Raw genomic sequence first — 21,560 nt, 5'->3', positions numbered from 1 at the left:
AAACAACCTGCTCAAATCTTCTGTGTACTGGAAATCTATACATGTGAATCTGTTCATGCAAAGAGTTGGCTGCATGTGACACTCTGTTCTGTAATAAGGTCCTCAGTCAAGAAAAGTACGGGAAAAAGACCTAAATTTGCCAAGGTAAAGGAGTCCCCTTTTCATTTTCTAACAAAAACATATATAGAAAAACGTATATTTTCATTGCCACACACTCAACAAACGTCACATCTTATTACACTATGCCGTTTTGAAATGTTAATATATAAATCAAACGAAATGACTACAGGTGACATTGAAAGTTATACGTATCACATGATGGCATCAGATAGTCTAGTCCTGCTGATATTTATGAAGTCGGATGTTCACCGCCACAGCCGCCTGTTCATTCTGGACCCATTACATGGTCTTCTAGACAGTGTTTGGCGTACATGTGAGACCAGCTTCAAACCACACATTTTGGTGTGCATGACTTCCATCATGGAGGGCCGTTTGAAGGATCAAACATCAATTTTGATAATAATCTGCCATCATATGTGATTTCTTCATGTTGTTTTTTATCTTTGATGTCAGATAAATATCTAATTCAGTAAAATGGAATTTGTACCCACTACTTTTCACCGAGGTCTTTTCCTCCAATAATCTTGTGTTCAACCATCTCAGGATGGACCGCCACGAGGTGGGGTCAGTACACTAGGGCCTAATCCGGTCTGTGTTAGTAAACTATGGTTCAGTATAGAAGACCTTGAAAACAATTATAACTGTTCATAAGGCGGCAGTCCTCTACGTTCGCAATCCAACTCGCGTGCAGACCTCCATTATATATTTGATTATTGTCATTCATCGTAAAACTTCATGTACCATCTGACATCGTTCCATGTGCTTTCAGGGTGAGAGTGGGTAGGGGGAGTAACTCTCAGCTAACGATGCCACCTGCATAACAAAATCCCAAATAATACATGATTACCGCTACAGTTCATTTGTAATAAAACCTGTCCCTGGGGCATTGTTTGTATTAAATTCATCAATGGCTGGTTCGCTGACATTCCATGGTGGTGATTCTTGTCTTTGAACATATATCAACTATGAGATACAATCGAACAACAAACTCGGGCTCTTACCACAGGTGTCTCATAATTACGGTAATGATTCTTACTCTGTTTGTGATGTCTGCTCAGTGACTTCACCATGTGAACCGTCATCACCAAACCGAGTATGGGGAACCTTTGTGATACGTCACGCTGCTCTACAATACGGCGACGTGGTGGGTGGAAGACTACGTCAACAACCATTACATGAACCATGTACAACAAACAGAAGGCACCATGGGTGGGATGGGGATTGCATGATTTGGCATGCAATGTTACCTGGTTATAATGCCACCGTTTGCCCAGGAGAAAATATGGCATTATATCCAGGGTGGCATTATAACCAGGTAGCACAGTTAGAGGCCCTATGCAGTCGCGCTAAGGTGATTGTGTTGATGTCTCCTGTAGGTCTACTCCCATTTGTGAAAACTCCCAGTTGTGAGACTCCCAGTTGTGAGACTCCCAGTTGTGAGACTCCCAGTTGTGATAGAGTGGTGTGTGTAATTAACAAAGTCAACACACCATACTCCCCTGTGTGACTTTATTTGGTGATGAGGCCATAGGCCCTTTACTCAGAGTACGATATCAGAGGGTTATAAAGCCACAGGAAGCGCAGTGCAATCAGCCATACACATGATATTTAGCAACAGAGGCAATGACAATCATTGGCACACGTCACGATCAACATGCGAAGTAATCCTGGTTTTAAAACGTAATTCGCAGTTAAGTGCAAGGCCCTCTACATAGAGTACAGCATGTCGAAGTATTAGTATGCAAGGACACGTGGAGTGCCTGTAATATCGGAAGTACAGATGGTAATTCTCAATAGAGACAATGGCTGACAAGGGCAAACTTCAACATGCGAAGTAGTTATGATGATGAGAACATATTTCGCAATGTAAACGCAAGGCTTTACAGAATACAACATGTCGGAGACACAGACATCGCCTGTACAACCAAATACAGATGATAGTTAATAATAGAGGCAATGACTGTCAATAGCAAAATTCAACATACAAAATAATCATGGTGATAGAAACTTATCATGGCAACTAATCGTGTAAATGATAGAGATGTATACTTTCTAAGGTTAGTTGGTATTTCATTATGACACAGCAGCAGCCGCTTAAACGTCTCTTGAAAAAGGAAATTCCCAAGAATATTTTGAAATAAGATTTTTTTCTGAGATCACCGTAAAATGAATATTATAGGGTGAGCCATACACCCCTATGTGATAGAATGACTTAACTCTAGCTAAGTAGGGATTAGTTATGTAACTGAATCTTCTGAATTTTCTGACTGAGTCCAGTTTTGATAAATTTGAGAGTTGAGTGGTGAATAACCACTAATCATTAAATCTTTTTCAATGTAAGGATTTTGACAGATATACTTGTGAAGAAATTGATGTCTAACGGTATTTAATAGAATTAGTAAGATTTAATAAAATGTTGACCACTTACTAAATGGCATCGTGTAATCATAGCCTTCGGCTGTGGGAGCCGCGCCAATTCACACTTATCAGAGGGGTACACAAAGTACGCAGTCTAGACTACCAGTTGTCCGACTTTCATTTTTGTGGAAGTCGCGGTGGCTATGCGAGCTAGGCGGCTGACTCGTGTGCTGGCGATTAGGTGCCTGACTCTCAGGGTGCGATTGCGAATCCCGAATGGGACTCAACCAAAAAAGGTACTAGAATTTGTACTTTACTAAGAAAGTGAAATCCCAAATATGACATATGTTGCATGTTCATCACAGACAGGTAATGTATAGAATTGGCAGACTCTATTACATCTTTCAAGGCCGTACAATGAACAAGCTGTGATTTGAAGTTAAATTTTAGTAAACCAGTGTCTATAGTAGTGAACTGTAACCACAAAGTTCTTAAAATAGTAACTGTTTTAACTATGATTAATATATAGTACTTACCTTTTGATGAGTCAAACCATATCTTTGATAATCTATTTCATTACTTTTCTATCTATCCATGTTCTTTAGTGAAAGCAATAAACTCTCTTTAACCAAAACCACTAACTCATTAATGAACTATGCCTCCTGTGGGCATTCTTCAGCAGCTGGGCTGTTTCCACTTTCATTGTATGGATGGGGAAGCACCACCTGTGTGCACAGAACGATTAATTAATGTGTCTCATACATATATGGGAGTTCTCACAAATGGGAAGACACCCTCCTGTAATGAGCCATGAATGACTGGATAATCCTAGCGTCCAAAGGCTGCAGGTGACTTCTAGGTGGCAGGAAGCCTATAGTCACGTGTTTTATCCCATATGGCAACATGACTACTTCAAGCTTATATTACTTCGGTCAGTTAGTGTGAATCGTGTCAATTAACTGTTTGCGTATTTAACTTATGATATCGACGCATTATAACATTACTAACAAGACGTCGATGTGAGCCTACAATAAAGACTGCAGGAAAACAAAACAAATTCCGTACAATCTCCTACAATTCCCACAGCATTAACGCATGAACTACATGTTAACTTAAGCTCCTTCAGTTCGTACATCACATCGTGAACACCTAAGAAATAGTCAAGCTGGTATTCAGGGCAAACTGCTTTATTGTTTCGATCAAATCCTCGGGATTGTCTGATCACAACATTGAACTAAATCTGAAATATACTCAAATAGGAAGCCTGAGATAAATACATTGAATATCAATTGTCAACAGGTGAACATAGAAAAGGCGCATCAGAAGCACTTCCTGTGCACAATGGATGGGCCGGACTCATCGTACTCCTGCTTGCTGATCCACATCTGCTGGAAGGTGGACAGAGAGGCCAAAATGGAACCACCGATCCAGACGGAGTATTTCCTCTCTGGAGGAGCGATGATCTTGATCTTCATTGTACTTGGGGCAAGAGATGTGATCTCCTTCTGCATTCTGTCGGCGATACCAGGGAACATGGTGGTACCTCCTGACAGAACAGTGTTGGCGTACAAGTCTTTACGGATATCGACATCACACTTCATGATGGAGTTGAATGTGGTTTCGTGAATGCCTACAGTTTCCATACCCAAGAAGGAAGGTTGGAAGAGGGCCTCTGGACAACGGAACCTCTCGTTACCAATGGTAATGACTTGACCATCGGGCAACTCGTAGCTCTTCTCCAGGGAGGAAGAAGATGAAGCAGTAGCCAGTTCCTGCTCGAAGTCAAGGGCGATGTAGCACAACTTCTCCTTGATGTCTCTGACGATTTCTCTCTCAGCGGTGGTGGTGAAGGAGTAACCACGCTCAGTGAGGATCTTCATGAGGTAATCAGTCAGGTCACGACCGGCAAGATCCAGCCTCATGATGGCGTGGGGAAGAGCGTAACCTTCATAGATGGGTACAGTGTGGGTGACACCATCACCAGAGTCCAAAACAATACCCGTGGTACGACCAGAGGCGTACAGAGACAGAACAGCCTGGATGGCCACATACATAGCTGGAGAGTTGAAGGTCTCGAACATGATCTGGGTCATCTTTTCACGGTTGGCCTTGGGGTTGAGGGGAGCCTCTGTCAGGAGAACGGGGTGCTCCTCGGGTGCAACACGGAGCTCGTTGTAGAAGGTGTGATGCCAGATCTTCTCCATGTCATCCCAGTTGGTGACAATACCGTGTTCGATGGGGTATTTGAGTGTGAGGATACCTCTCTTGGACTGAGCCTCATCTCCAACATAGCTGTCTTTCTGACCCATACCGACCATCACGCCCTGAAACAAGAAATAATTTGTTATTTATCAAATTATTAACACGCATTATTTCACATAATATTATCTGACAGCAATGATTTTGAATATTGATTTTAATGTGTGATGCAATAATATATTTCCGCAGGGGACGGCTCAAAACCAGGTGTGAAACTTGCTATTTCATATGAATTCAATCCTTGAATCTATGTTTCAGCAGCAGCATCAAACTATATTACCTGATGTCTGGGACGGCCGACGATGGAGGGGAAGACAGCTCTGGGAGCGTCGTCACCGGCGAAACCGGCCTTGCACATGCCGGAGCCGTTGTCACAGACCAAAGCAGCAACATCATCATCCATGGCTGTAGGTAGTTGTGTGAGAAACAACAAACACAATGTGAGTCAACTGAAGACTGAAAGTGAATGCACTGTCGATGTTAACATTCAGACGTATTATATACTTCTCTCATCATTCGAAGACCAATCAGATTGTATCTAACAATAATGAGGATATGATACCCTCCTTGTGTAATTGGCCGTCATGTCGACATGAAGAAGAGTGTTTCACAGTCTGGGGTCTCCTCGTCCCCAGCAGGGGCCTGAACATGTTTGGATGTCTGGTCTATTTGAGAATTGCGTTTGCAATGTAATGTTGCACTTTCGCTTATGATTACGATATTGAAATCAATCTGAGCTCAGCTTAATATTTCTCGCGTAGTCAACAAACCACGACGGTAAATACACGTTTCAAATAAATACTATTAGCAAGGGAAATATGAAAACTTTTAAAGGATATTTTCTAGAAACAAGAACTTGTCCCAGGAGAATGTTGAGATTTTTTTTATATTCCTGCCTGATGTAAATCTACGTGTCACACAATAACTATAGAAACAAACCTTGTTTACAGTTCAGAACTAATTCTGCAGTCTCTGAAACATCTGTAACCAAGTACCACCCACGAGTGAACACTATGCATTAGAACTGAACCCACGTTGTGTAAAGCGAGAGTACATAAACTGATAGTTATTAAAGTTTGTCGACGTAATCATGATGTCTTTTGGAACACTCTGTTCATTCGAAGAGAGAAAATGATTTCATACTTCAAAGTTATCATTTGTATCTGCAAGATAGCGAATGTGGTATATGCTCTATGATGAAATACACCATCTTGGAAGTGATACACTAATGTCATAAGAGACACTAATGAGGCTCTTATTGTCTGAAATATGTTCTCTGGAGTGAACTCCGTAATTAACGATTATATAATTACAGAGCTGCCACCGAGGGTATACACTATCTTGGTTAGACAGTCAACTAACGAGGCTAATTAAGTGTCACTCCAGAATGGAATTGCCCACGACTGATTGTTTGATCGGCATTCTAGAAGTTGGGGAGTCAAAAATGAAGCATACAACTTATATTCATATATATATAAGTGTATGTATTCATACATATAAATGACGCTCTCAGTTAAGACATTAGTGAAACACTTCCGTGAGTAAGAACTCATTCAATAAACAAGAAGTGTATGTTTTATTTTCCAGCACGTTCTTACTAACGGAAGTAATACACTAATGTCATAAGAAGCACACCTTAACCTGCGATTGTGCGTTATGAAAATCTGAAAGAACAACCGTTATGTGTAGAAATTACTTGAGCATTTTAGACGGCAGACACGCACTACATAGAAATACACAGTATTTTCTTTAATTAAGTTTTCTATTCGTAACTGTCATATACAGATATCAAGTTCTTTAATATTTTTATTTCTGCACACATATGTAAACCCAGATTTAACCAGCCGTGGTGTTTCAGGAGTTGATGTCCATTTATAAACATAGTAGTTTTCATGTAATTGCTTTGAGTGTGTATATACTGCAAGACATAAATCTTGAGATTCTGAAGCATTTTGGAAGGTAAAACTTTGCTAAAGTTGCCGAAATAGCCGAACTTAACCTGAGCCAATTTTGGGAAACCTGATTATGTACATCAATAAATCTGTAGATAAAGGAAAGATGTAAACGCTGATACAAGCACTCTTTGTCGTTGATGGCATGCAATAAACATCTAGGTCCTTTATTGCGAATTGTATGACGTTATGAATTTCATTTATGGACTTCACCGCTTGGCCGAGGGAGTAAATTTTGAATTTGTTATAACTGTACTTTATCCACAGATAAACTCTGTCAACTTACTATATACATATCATGAGACATCCTGTTTACAATTTAATCCAGTCTGTATATTGTCTTTCAGACTTGTGCGTGCTATTTGCTCATCGTATTTTCCACCTTTTCAAGACGACAGGGTAGCCCAGTGGTTAAATGGTTCGCTCGTCACACCGAAGACCAGGGTTTGATTCCCCACTTGATAAAATGTGTGAGGCCCATTCCCGATGTCTCCGCCTTGATATTGGTGGATATATTGAAAACGGCGTAAAACCATACTCACCCACCTATTACCTGTTAATGCTAGTCTGTTGCTTGTCACTTCATATATTTCATCTCACCATCAGTTGTCGCAGCTCTTACTTTGGTAACGGGTGGAAACGCCCTTCTATATAATGAACATGGAATTGTTTTCTATAAGTCTTACATCATGAATACTGATCAAACAAGTATTTGGATACGATACGTAATCTAAATGTTTTTAACATTTTCTCAACATAGATATAATGTCCTTTAATTCTCACGTCACAACATTGACAGTGAAGTATTGCATATCTTTAAATAGAAAGATAAACGTACAGACTTCCTGGCCCACAATAAATAGCACGGAGATACAACTGGTGACTTTCTTTTTAATGCGGTTTTAATTTTCAACTCAAAATATTGTGACATGATAATCCCTGAGCCACAGAAATTGGTTGGCTTACTCATTCTGAATCTATTGCTTTTCCTAACTCAGAATCGTTCAGGAATATTTTTCACAGGAATCCTTTGTAATATCCAGCTTCTGAGCTGATTTCGCGCAACATTACTTTTCCTGATTTATAAAACGAAGGCATTAAAACATTTATTGACGTGTAATATGCCACGTTCAGTCAGCCAGCTGTCAGCAGTCAGTTGTCAGAAATTCTGTCACAAGTTTTATTTATTCGTGTATCGGAAGCTTTACATGTGTCTTCATACAAAAAGCGACTGGGAAAACTGAAGAGTGTTGCGCTTTGAGGATAGTAGCTATACACGTAAAACAGAATTTTGGATGTTATACTAATTCACAGAACTTGTTCCTAGTTGATCACACAGGAACAGCGAAGGCAAAAATAACTTCCATTAAAAATTATCCAAAAAAACTTATTCGAGATAAGATTTATGTCATTTCTTAACGCCGCCTCAGATGTCGCTATATTAAGAAAGGTGTAAATTGATTTTATAAAAAAACTGTTTCTTCTAATATCCAAAACATCAATGAAAGAAGCAATAAATATTCTACAATATCATATAAACTGCTTTTCTGTGTGTGTTCTCTAAAATAACCCTTGAGATACTTTGGTCATCACACTGTATCTGACATGAACATCGGAGATATATTGAAATATGGTATTCACGGGAAAGGAGAAATTGACAGAAGCAGTGGTAAAATATTTCAAAATAAACCAAAATGTGCACACTTCTTATCGGCAGCCTGAACAGAATGTGTACTTGAACAAAATCTTTTATTTAGTATATCTTCACATGGTCACCGTTTAACTGTATTTTAAATTAAATGTATACAATAATAATCATATACATATGGCGGGGCTGAAAAAAGTGCACAATACACAACACAGGTTCTGTTTATGAGGGATGACAGGTCGCCCGACAGATTCTGCGGAACCCAGTGTTCGTGAGCATGAAGGTAGGGCACCTCGCTAATGTTTGTAGGTTCGGATTTCGTGGATTTTGTCAGAGTTGTTCTCTCATGGTTTTAAAGATGGATTTTTACCTTATAACAATAAAGTATAACAATAAGATATAACGACAGAACTAGAGCAACAATCCTTTCGCGTCTTTTTTTTGCACAAATAGTAAATTACCTGGACAATAGTACAGCAGGCCTTGATGCCAGTGAATGATGGCGAGGAGCCTCTGTTGTATAGCAGGCCTTGATGCCAGTGAATGATGCCGGAGAGCCTCTGTTGTATAGCAGGCCTTGATGCCAGTGAATGATGCCGGAGAACCTCTGTTGTACAGCAGGCCTTGATGCCAGTGAATGATGCCGGAGAGCCTCTGTTGTATAGCAGGCCTTGATGCCAGTGAGTGATGCCAGAGAGCCTCTGTTGTATAGCAGGCCTTGATGCCAGTGAATGATGCCGGAGAGCCTCTGTTGTATAGCAGGCCTTGATGCCAGTGAATGATGCCGGAGAGCCTCTGTTGTATAGCAGGCCTTGATGCCAGTGAATGATGCCGGAGAGCCTCTGTTGTATAGCAGGCCTTGATGCCAGTGAATGATGCCGGAGAGCCTCTGTTGTATAGCAGGCCTTGATGCCATTGAATGATGCAGGAGAGCCTCTGTTGTACAGCAGGCCTTGATGCCAGTGAATGATGCCGGAGAGCCTCTGTTGTACAGCAGGCCTTGATGCCAGTGAATGATGCCGGAGAGCCTCTGTTCTACAGCAGGCCTTGATGCCAGTGAGTGAAGGCAGAGGGTATTATTACCTTATTCCATATCGCAACAAAAAGGGTCACCCCAGAGTTAGACCTACAGGTGTAGATCCCAGACCTGTAGGTATGTATCTCACACCTACACGTGTATATCTTACTTCTAGAGGTATACACCCCACACCTACAGGTATAGATCTCACAATTACAGGTATATGTGGCAGATCTACAGGTATATATCTCACATCCACGGGTATATATCAGCCTACTTCTAGTGAATCCAGAGATCGCCTTTCACCGGTGCTTAATGGCCCATAGGTAAAGCCTACGTATCACCCTTCAGCTGGGTTTAAGCTTACATATACCACTAAGTTATGATATATCCTTTGTTTCAACGGGTTGTTTTTTCTCCCATAGCTCCACAAGCCGAGGTTACTATATAGTGGTATATTGTTTTCACCGCTGCAGATACCTCACTTTTCCTCGGCTTAGCCTCGGAATCTATTCTTCACTCGATATCGGACATCTGGAATTTTCCCTCTGTAAGAGCCGTTAGAGGATGTAAATTATTAAATTTAAAGTACGTTGGATGCAAAAGTAACCTTCACATAGCAACCCCGGCACGTGTATTACAAATGTTGAAACTAGTGAAGAAAAACTCACCACATTCATATGAGTGATTGGTGTTATAACCTTCAATACCCGCCCTGGCACACCTTTCGGGAACAGTCTTGTGCAGCGTGTTGTAACCTTCAATACCCGCCCTGGCACACCTTTAGGGAACAGTCTTGTGCAGCGTGTTATAACCTTCAATACCCGCCCTGGCACACCTTTAGGGAACAGTCTTGTGCAGCGTGTTAAAACCTTCAATACCTGCCCTGGCACACCTTTAGGGAACAGTCTTGTGCAGCGTGTTGTAACCTTCAATACCCGCCCTGGCACACCTTTCGGGAACAGTCTTGTGCAGCGTGTTGTAACCTTCAATACCCGCCCTGGCACACCTTTCGGGAACAGTCTTGTGCAGCGTGTTGTAACCTTCAATACCCGCCCTGGCACACCTTTCGGGAACAGTCTTGTGCAGCGTGTTAAAACCTTCAATACCCGCCCTGGCACACCTTTCGGGAACAGTCTTGTGCAGCGTGTTATAACCTTCAATACCCGCCCTGGCACACCTTTCGGGAACGGTCTTGTGCAGCGTGTTAAAACCTTCAATACCCGCCCTGGCACACCTTTCGTGAACAGTCTTGTGCAGCGTGTTAAAACCTTCAATACCCGCCCTGGCACACCTTTCGGGAACAGTCTTAGTCAGCGTGTTGTAACCTTCAATACCCGCCCTGGCACACCTTTAGGGAACAGTCTTGTGCAGCGTGTTATAACCTTCAATACCCGCCCTGGCACACCTTTAGGGAACAGTCTTGTGCAGCGTGTTATAACCTTCAATACCGGCCCTGGCACACCTTTAGGGAACAGTCTTGTGCAGCGTGTTATAACCTTCAATACCCGCCCTGGCACACATCTCGTGAACAGTCTTGTGCAGCGTGTTATGTCCCAAGGCTTGCCTACTACGTCTGAGAAATGCCTTTTAGTAACATTAGCAAAATACAGTAAGACACTCCAGAAGGTTTCAATTACAGACATTTATTAACGACATATTAATTCGGGCAAAAGTTGAACAGTGGGACATCACATGACTTGATCGATTCTGACGTTACTTTCTTTGGTAAACATATTGAACACTCGACTGTCAATTTAAATTAGTTCTGTCGTAAATCGTTACGGTAAAAGTTCGCTTCAAACAAACGCTCACCTGTTGCAGTTTTCTCTATACCAAGCTACGACTCTGACTTTAGACGCATGAAACAATTCTTCACTTCACAAAGCATGATCCTTCCAGTAATGGCTGCCGATGACTGTCACCCAGGTTCACAAATTACACACTGCATTGATATGTTTGTGAAAAACGTGCATATCGTCAGAGATCGTGACGTGATCAGGTTGCGCTTTGACGAATGTTCGAAATCATGAACATACACAGTTCATTTAAATGGTTTCGTATCTACCTAGGGCCGATATATGGACGATGCCATTAGGATAACATCCTCGATATCTCCAGGGTATACGTTCCGATAAGTCTCCACTATACCCTGGACGCATCTACGGCTCTGCCCGATAAATTTATTACCTCCCTTGACCAGTCAGGTGTCTACGCTGGGAAGTTGAGCGAACCAATCACAACTCACTTTCGTTTTTTGAATTATCTAACCGATTATACTTGGCAACAGAAACCATGCAGAGGTTCTCTGGAAGAGTTAGAAGGCGTTCTTGCATATGTTGTTTTAAAGTTTCGGACATGTCAATTTGTTTGTATGATTTCCCTAAAATCTGGGACGCACTGCGAGCAAACCTTTGCAGTTGCGACCGCTACCTGTGTTGACACTGGCAAGCTCAGTTATAACGGCGGCCTAGCTGATTGGCTACTGTGCGAAGGCGGAGCCAGCAAAGGGAGGTAATAAATTTATCGGGCAGAACCGTAGATGCGTCCAGGGTATAGTGGAGACTTATCGGAACGTATACCCTTGGGATATCGAGGATGTTAGGATAAGGGTAAGTCAACTATCACATTTATCACCTCTCAGTGGGTCGTTAACCTATGCATATCACCCTTCAGTTGGGTTAAGCCTACATATCATTGTTCACTTGGGTTAAGCCTACACATCACTGTTCACTGGGGTTAAGCCAACATATCCCCCGTCAGTTGGGTTAAGCCTACATAATCACCCTTCAGTTCAATTAAGCTTACTTATCACCCTTCAGTTCGGTTACGCCTACTTTTCACCCTTCAGTTGGGTTAAGCCTACTTATCATCCTTCAGCTGAATTCAGCCTACTTACCACCCTTCAGTTGGATTAAGCATACATATCACCCTTCAGTTGGGTTAAGCCTACTTATCACCCTTCGGTTCGGTTCAGCCTACATAATGACCCTTCTGTTTTGTTAAGCCTACATATCACTCTTCCATTGAATTAAGCCTATTTATCACCCTTCGGTTGGGTTAAGCCTACTTATCACCCTTTAGTTGCGTTAAGCCCACTTACCACTCTTCAGTAGGGTTAAGCTTACTTATCACCCTTCACTTGCGTTAAGCCTACTTATCACTTTTCAGTTAGGTTAAGCCTACCTGTCACCCTTCAGATGCGTTAAGTCCACTTACCACTCTTCAGTTGGGTTAAGCCTACGTATCACCCTTCGATTGCGTTAAGCCCACTTATCACTTTTCAGTTGGGTTAAGCCTACTTATCACCCTTCAGTTGGATTAAAGCGTACATATAACCCTTCAGTTGCGTTAAGCCTACTTATCACCCGTCAGTTGGATTAGGCCTACATATCACCATTCGGTTGGGTTAAACCTACATATCACCCATCAGTTGAATTAAGCCTACTGACCACGCTTCAGTTGGGTTAAGTCTACTTATCACCCTGCAGTTGGGTTAGGCCTACTTATCACTGCTCAGGTGGGTTAAGCTAACATATCACCATATATTCAGTAGGAGTTTGGTTAATCATATAAATATATGTGTTGAGACATATCGTGATAAGCTGAACCCTTCTGCAGACATCTCAGAAAATCGTTCATGTTTAAAGGTCAGGTGCAACTGCGCCTACTACCTTGCTCCGAGCGTGACGTGAGATTGTCCATGGGTCACTTCAAGTACTCGACTTGAGGTGAATCTGCAGATCACCCACAATTTTGGCCCTTTAGAAATGAATTGCATCTACAATTTACAAATGATTTCAGTCATTTTCTTCTTAATCCTTGGTTGGAATCAACAAGAACCACCATAAACATAAAAAGTGTCATGTGTTCGTCCCTGAATGATGTTGATACATTCTGAACAACAGCTAAGAAACAGTCAAAGTAGTGTTCAAACTGATTTATTGTTTCTATCAGATCCATACTTTTCTGATCAAATCATTGGACTAAATAATAAATATATGTAAATAGGATATCAGACATCAACGGGGTAACATTTTAGCAATTTTAGAAGCACTTCCTGTGCACAATGGATGGGCCGGACTCATCGTACTCCTGCTTGCTAATCCACATTTGCTGGAAGGTGGACAGAGAGGCAAGGATGGAGCCACCGATCCAGACGGAGTATTTCCTCTCTGGAGGAGCGATGATCTTGATCTTCATTGTACTTGGGGCAAGAGATGTGATCTCCTTCTGCATTCTGTCGGCGATACCAGGGAACATAGTGGTACCTCCTGAGAGAACAGTGTTGGCGTACAAGTCCTTTCGGATATCAACATCGCACTTCATAATGGAGTTGAATGTGGTTTCGTGAATACCTACAGTTTCCATACCCAAGAAAGACGGCTGAAAGAGGGCCTCTGGACAACGGAACCTCTCGTTACCAATGGTGATGACTTGACCATCGGGCAACTCGTAGCTCTTCTCCAGGGAGGAAGAAGATGAAGCAGTAGCCATTTCCTGCTCGAAGTCAAGGGCGATGTAGCACAACTTCTCCTTGATGTCTCTGACGATTTCTCTCTCAGCGGTGGTGGTGAAGGAGTAACCACGCTCAGTGAGGATTTTCATGAGGTAATCTGTCAGGTCACGACCGGCAAGATCCAGCCTCATGATGGCATGGGGAAGAGCGTAACCTTCATAGATGGGTACAGTGTGGGTGACACCATCACCAGAGTCCAAAACAATACCCGTGGTACGACCAGAAGCGTACAGAGACAGAACAGCCTGGATGGCCACATACATAGCTGGAGAGTTGAAGGTCTCGAACATGATCTGGGTCATCTTTTCACGGTTGGCCTTGGGGTTGAGGGGAGCCTCTGTCAGGAGAACGGGGTGCTCCTCGGGTGCAACACGGAGCTCGTTGTAGAAGGTGTGATGCCAGATCTTCTCCATGTCATCCCAGTTGGTGACGATTCCGTGCTCGATGGGGTACTTGAGTGTGAGGATACCTCTCTTGGACTGAGCCTCGTCACCGACGTAGCTGTCTTTCTGACCCATACCGACCATCACGCCCTAGAGTGAATATATTATAAGTTACAAAAATGCCTTGGACAAAATGTTTGCAATGATTTATGTAATTAGAAGGGGATTAGGATGTATACCGAATCATGTTCTTGTTTATCTGCCTGAAGAAATTGTTTATTCAAATGGAATTGTCGTCATTCAGTAGTAAGTAAGCTGTAGTATTTAATGCTGCGTTTGTGTCTAAATATAGGTGCTACCTGATGGCATCATTTTTAAGGTCATTCCTTACCTGATGTCTTGGGCGTCCGACGATGGAGGGAAAGACAGCTCGGGGAGCATCGTCACCGGCGAAACCGGCCTTGCACATGCCGGAGCCATTGTCACAGACCAAAGCAGCAACATCATCATCCATGGCTGTAGGTAGTTGTGTGAGAAACAGTAAACACGATGTGAGTCCACTGATGGCTGAAAGAGAATGCACTGTCGATGTTAACATCCCGACATCTTTTATACTTGCCCCCATTATTCGAAGACCAATCAGGTTGTATATCTGAAATCATAGGAACGTAACAAGTGATTGCAGTTGATTATACACATATCATTCTAACATACTGTATTGCATAACACCCTTTCATGTCGGACAGAATGGTCCAGGCGGGGGCTACCATATGCTCCTTGACCTAGTCGTGTGTGTCTTTCCAGACAGAGTTTTGTGAAAATAGTCCACAAGGACTAATATAACAGAGAATCGATTCTTCTTACTGGCGTAAACATAAAAATCAGTTCTATTAGTGATCCGTATTAATTGATACATTATGTCCATGGTGTTACATTGATTTCGTATGAAGACGTCTTGGTGGTATCTCTGTTTGAGATTGAGATAAAAAAAATCATATATCACACATTATATTTCCCTCATTCTGGTGTACATTTCCAAACACCCGTGTCCTTCTAATAGATTTATAGAAAACTTTCTGGAAAGTATTAGGTATCACATAATTAATTATATAATAGCCATATTCTTGAAAGCTATTTCATTAAAGTAGAACAAGAGAATCATTCATTAAGCGAAGTTTTGAATTTTGTTTGTGATTTATGATCAATATCACTTTCATGAAGAAACAATTGACGTTTCTTCAATCGATCCTTTTTCACATTGTGCGATAAAACAGACTATGGGTAATCTGTGGCAAAACTGCGACTATGGGCCACGCTGTGTAAACGGTATTGGTGATTTCAGTTGTGTAACTGTTATTAGGCCGAGTGGACGACACCTGTAATCTTACACAAGACGGCTGTAAGTACCCTTCCTGAACAGCGGGACAGCAGTAACCAATCTGTCTGAAGTGCCCTGTGATGAGTCAGCACAGTTACTGGTTTGCTTAAACTCATACCATGTTCGAAGGCACCAAGGCTGGAGATAGTGGATCATAAATGGTTACCTGTCGAACACTTCATCCTCCCTCATCCTTCGTGTATCTTAGGCAGTTTAGTGTTAATCTGAATCGTAATGGGAAGATTTCAATATGGATCAGCTGTGGTTTCACCGAACTGGGTGAGTAAACGTCCGACCAGTAGGTGGCGCTGTAAGGACCACAGTCAGCAAACTTTGTAATGCCCTTGTATATGTTCATGTTTTGACTTGAATAACACTTTTCTCACCTGCTGCTGATATGCTGTGTTTGGTTATCGCCATTAGACAAAGCACGCGAGAAGCAGTACTTCTTAGTCTTCACGTTAGTAACGACAGATCTTAAATATCCTCATTAAATGGTTGACATTATTGTTAATACGCTTGAAGCAGGCATAAAATACTTCTTAATCAGTAGTCCACTCGGGTGACCTGTATCACAGAGTACCAGAAGAGAACGTCACAGGGCAGTGATCATGTACGATTCGTTCAAATCAGGAGTCTTTTCGGCCTACTTTCTGTCCCTTCACTCACCTGATCATGATGTAGCGCTAAGAAGCAGTCCCGTAATATCATTCACATAACGTACACATTTCAAGCAGTGTCCCTTATGCACAGTGTGGTCATATTAGCAGTGTCCGTTTTACATAGTGTGGTAATATTAAAAGTGTCCGTTATATGTATTGCTCTCATGTTAGCAGTGTCTGTTACACATAGTGTGACGATGAAAGCAATGTTCATTACACATAGTTTGGTCATATGAGCAGTGTTTCTTACGCACAATGTGTTCATATTAACAGTGTTCGTAATACGCAGTACCCTCATGTTAGCAGTGTCCGTTTTACATAGTGTGGTCATATTAGCAGTGTCCGTTATATGTGACTATGAAAGCCGTGTCCGTTTTACATAGTGTGATCAAATTAGGAGTGCCCGTTATGTGAAATGCTCTCATGTTTGCAGTGTCTGTTATAGATAGTAATGTTCTGTTTCCAGCAGTTTCCGGTGTACATAATCTTACCGCGTTAGCAGTGTCCGTTATGCATAGTGTTGCTATGTCAGCAGTGTCCGTTATATATTGTGTAGTCCTGAGTTTCATGAGAGGCACAACATCGTCCTGTCATCAATGTCTAGATCTGTTATGCACAACGTGGTCATGTCACCAATGTCCTTTATGCATAATGTTATCATCTTTGCAGTGTTTGTAATACGTAGTGTAGCCCTGTTAGTAATATCCTTATACACATTCTCATAGCAGCAGTTTCCATTTTATAAGATGCGGATGTTTGAGATGTGTCCGTTATACATAATGTTCTCGTGTTAGCAGGGTCTGTTTCATACATAATGCAGACATGTAAGTGTTTCTATCTATTAAACACAATTTCATCATATTACAGATATCTGTCTAAAGAAAGAGTTTTGTTGCCATTACTTACATTTCATGGCATAATATTTTATTCAACCCTGAGTGTGGAACTGTCATACTGTCACTGCTAAAGGCAGAGGTGGCGACTCCGTGACGTCATAACTAATGTCCTGTACTGTCGATATCTCATGCAGGACGACGATTATATGGTGTCATAGTTTCTCAGTGCAGATACCCAAGACTTAACTGACAACACCGACTGTAGTACTTGAGAATAGTTCATATTGGCATCCTGTCACTTCGATCGTGAGATGTTTACATCTACTGAACACATTGTAAGGGAAGTGTAGCTTAATTCATGCTTTCATTTCCAACATGGAAGAAATGCAAACAGTGCATTGTAATATATTTGTCTACGTATGATCTTCAGATCTAACTCTGAAGCAAACCCTCTGAACGATGCGTGTTTGAAGGGTGTGAATTCTAGCATTATTACATTCATTTAAGTACTTTGAAATAAGATCTAGCAATTTATGTGAGAAAACTAATAGAAAGATTTTCTTCCTCTAATGTAATAACTACCATATGTTGTGCAGAACGTGCCTAGTTTCCCACGTGCGGCATCCAAACATTGTTATCGACATGCACATCCTTCCAACAGGTTGATCGGAAACATGTTCATCAGCTGGCGTGTAATGTGCAGAGGGTGCCTGGAAGTAGCGAGATTTCGGTGTGTCTGGGTATCGGCTGCGGTGTATGTTTCACGTTCAACATCCCACATCTGCTGCAACTTGAAAACCGTAGTGACAAGTGACTGTCATTACTTCAAGCAGCCTTACACTGACCATACTGGTTGCACATCGGGAACGTTTTCTATTACAACCATCCAGGATTGAAGGTTCGACACTAGACTATTTTGAAGAATGATGAAGTCTGATTCATTTGGCCAGTCGATATGTATTATTGATAAAGAAATTATCAGAAGAAATGTTTCATAAGTGAATTACCTCCCCTGCCCCACTGCCTCACATGGTCATTTTCTGAATAAGACTCACATGTGGCACACGTTCTTTTCAGTTTCGAAAATCCGCATATGAGACATTTTGCCTGCACATTTCATAAACGTCTGCCTGGTGATATGTTAAAACAATTATAATTTAAACGAATATATTTTCCAGTACTTACATTGCTTTGAACTGTTACTTCAGTGATTTGTTAGCGGAGAGATAGCGACTTCCCTCGTGGGATAAGCATGCAATGAAGGATGACACAGTTGGGTGTTTTTCAAGCTATTAATTTATTCAACACATGAATATGATTACAGCGTGTTACTTACAATTTGTAACATTTATTCACTTCAGCCGAATGTCTCATTATTTTTCCGGTCCGTTGAATGTTCTCTAGGTTTATTTATAAAGCATTTAGAAGCACTTCCTGTGCACAATAGATGGACCGGACTCATCGTACTCCTGCTTGCTGATCCACATTTGCTGGAAGGTGGACAGGGAGGCAAGGATGGAGCCACCGATCCAGACGGAGTATTTCCTCTCTGGAGGAGCGATGATCTTGATCTTCATTGTGCTTGGGGCAAGGGCTGTGATCTCCTTCTGCATTCTGTCGGCGATACCAGGGAACATAGTGGTACCTCCAGAGAGAACAGTGTTGGCGTACAAGTCCTTACGGATATCAACATCGCACTTCATGATGGAGTTGAATGTGGTTTCATGGATACCAGCAGATTCCATACCCAAGAAGGATGGCTGGAAGAGAGACTCTGGGCAACGGAACCTCTCGTTTCCGATGGTGATGACTTGACCATCGGGCAACTCGTAGCTCTTCTCCAGGGAGGAAGAAGATGAAGCAGTAGCCATTTCCTGCTCGAAATCAAGAGCGATGTAGCACAACTTCTCCTTGATGTCTCTGACGATTTCTCTCTCAGCGGTGGTGGTGAAGGAGTAACCACGCTCAGTGAGGATCTTCATGAGGTAATCAGTCAGGTCACGACCGGCAAGATCCAACCTCATGATGGCGTGGGGAAGGGCGTAACCTTCATAGATGGGTACAGTGTGGGTGACACCATCACCAGAGTCCAAAACAATACCCGTGGTACGACCAGAAGCGTACAGAGACAGAACAGCCTGGATGGCCACATACATAGCTGGAGAGTTGAAGGTCTCGAACATGATCTGGGTCATCTTTTCACGGTTGGCCTTGGGGTTGAGGGGAGCCTCTGTCAGGAGAACGGGGTGCTCCTCGGGTGCAACACGGAGCTCGTTGTAGAAGGTGTGATGCCAGATCTTCTCCATGTCATCCCAGTTGGTGACGATTCCGTGCTCGATGGGATACTTGAGTGTGAGGATACCTCTCTTGGACTGAGCCTCGTCACCGACGTAGCTGTCTTTCTGACCCATACCGACCATCACACCCTGAAAACAGACACAGTATATTGAGTATTCATGGCGAGGTTACTCATATCGACAGTATACAGAAAGTGTTTGAAGTGTCTGGGGGGGACGTGCTTGTTATTCCGCAATAAATGCAACATTGGGAACTAGACTTACACTGGCACCTAGTCTTAATCACAGTCAGTCATAATGAGGGCGAAAGGAATGTCATTTATTAGACAATTCGGCCCGCCATATAGCTGGAATATTGCTGAGTGCGGCGTAAAACTAAACTCACTCAGTCAAACTCACTCAGACAATTCAGCAGTAGCTGCTACATTCAGAGTTACATGAAAGGGATGTCTGTCTAGATAAGGACATTAGTACCACATCGTCATAAATGTGATTGGTGATTTTCAGAACAGTGAGGGCTGTTTAGAATCATGAATGTTTCCATAACCGGCCATATTATGTGGAACCAGTCCGAGAGTCGATAACACTTTGCAGGAATAGTGTAAATTTTGATATGAGATAATTTCAGGGTAAATGCATTATGTGTAGGGGTTAATGCCTGGGGTGTATTCCTAAACGTCTACAACAGCAATTGTGGTTGGGAAATCTCATTTATTTTGTGAAATGTGAACTGAATGACAATGACATAATGAACAGTGAAAGTAATGGATAATGGTCCGAATTGCTTTAAAGGAGAATAATGTCTGCTACTATCCACTGTTCAACCAGGTCTTGACAAAGTCACATCTCTTGCCTAAGGATAGGTAGGTTATCATTGAAATAAATAAACTAAACATGCAAAATATCATTATCAAAAAGAAATTAAAACCTGACAGGATAAACCCACCACCACCCACTTGACACGGTCTGTGAGTGCCCCGGGAAGAAATGCCAGTTTGATGAAGCGCCCCACAAATCCCATTACCATAAATGTACATGTGTGTGTGTGAGAAGTTATTTATAGACTGACCGCGAAAAGGCGTGAGAGAAAGAGAAGAGAATGATGGGATTTCAGACGGAAAAATGGAAAGAAAAGATTAGTGAAAGCAACACAGTACTCAGAATATACGAGTGTAGGATTGTGCTTTACTGTGCTGAGTTTAGAATCTCCTCACTTGATGGATACTAGTACTTGGATAAATAGCTGTGTCTGCATATATACTAACTGGCACTATGAATCACATTTATCAGTGAAATATATTACGAATAGATTGTTAAATAGCAATGCAACTAACTATCTTCATATAATCAGTCGATACATCAATGTGAATGTCAAGGTCACAACAGAGCTAATTTCATCAAACATCCTATACCCATCCTTGGTAAAAGTGCTAACTTTCATAAAATCCTGGAATTTCTCTCCCGATCTCTAATCGTGATATATTTAACAAAAGGACATTATCGGAGAATTGTAAGCATGAATTGGAAGGACTGTTAATTTGTCTTATCTCGTTTATCATCGAAATTCTTTAGATTCTTATTTCATCATTTCTTAAGTTTATGCCTTACCTGATGTCTTGGGCGTCCGACGATGGAGGGAAAGACAGCTCTGGGAGCATCGTCTCCGGCGAAACCGGCCTTGCACATGCCGGAGCCGTTGTCACAGACCAAAGCAGCAACATCATCATCCATGGCTGAAGGAGTTTGTGAGAGCAACGGAACACGAGAGTCAAGCGGCTAGATCCTAGAGAGTGAACGCTCCGTCTGGGTGCCGTTCTCTTTTATAGAACGCCCGGCTGCCGGCTTACGGAGACCGCACTGCCATGTTTGGTATGCCTTGATGGGGGGGCCTGCACGTGGTGCGGGATTCCAGATGGGCAGCGCCCCTCTGCTCTGTTCAACCAAGTCACTATCGCCACAGGGTGTTCAATGACATAACTTTAGTAGTTAACTGGGATATTACAACATGGTCAGATTTTGCGAAATCAGAAGGTTTTTATTTCAAACTGGATTCGAATTACTTTGCTCTAACCATTCTTAACCTCTGATATTTCGTGGCATGCTCAAAACGAGGCTCTCTGTAGAAATCAC

General features: G+C 42.1%; 2 protein-coding genes across 3 annotated transcripts in view; both read right to left on the bottom strand.

The window, feature by feature from the left end:
- LOC137290551 (actin, cytoplasmic 1) overlaps window positions 1-5,186 on the bottom strand; it is a 38,747-nt gene extending 33,561 nt beyond the window's left edge. The window contains exons 1-2 of one of the 2 annotated variants that reach the window (XM_067821588.1): window positions 5,018-5,178; window positions 3,765-4,802 (exon numbers count right to left, since the gene is read on the bottom strand). In XM_067821588.1, the coding sequence (XP_067677689.1) occupies window positions 3,798-4,802; window positions 5,018-5,140 (1,128 nt within the window). In that variant the 5' untranslated portion in view covers window positions 5,141-5,178 and the 3' untranslated portion in view covers window positions 3,765-3,797. Of the gene's footprint in view, window positions 1-3,764; window positions 4,803-5,017 lie in introns of those variants that run through there. The other variant, XM_067821587.1, reaches the window with a different exon arrangement.
- An 8,216-nt stretch (window positions 5,187-13,402) lies between these two features.
- On the bottom strand, window positions 13,403-21,240 carry LOC137290558 (uncharacterized). The gene is made up of 4 exons (XM_067821595.1): window positions 21,039-21,240; window positions 18,563-19,559; window positions 14,649-14,839; window positions 13,403-14,407 (listed from the first exon to the last, which is right to left on the bottom strand). The coding sequence occupies exons 1-4, from the start codon at window positions 21,159-21,161 to the stop codon at window positions 13,403-13,405; spliced, it is 2,316 nt and encodes a 771-aa protein (XP_067677696.1). The 5' UTR covers window positions 21,162-21,240.
- Window positions 21,241-21,560: the final 320 nt, after the last annotated feature.

The sequence above is a fragment of the Haliotis asinina genome, chromosome 7, assembly GCF_037392515.1.
Source record: "Haliotis asinina isolate JCU_RB_2024 chromosome 7, JCU_Hal_asi_v2, whole genome shotgun sequence".
Classification (NCBI taxonomy): Eukaryota; Metazoa; Mollusca; class Gastropoda; order Lepetellida; family Haliotidae; genus Haliotis; species Haliotis asinina.
Note: the sequence above shows the minus strand (reverse complement) of the source record. Positions and strands in the feature narration are given on the sequence as shown.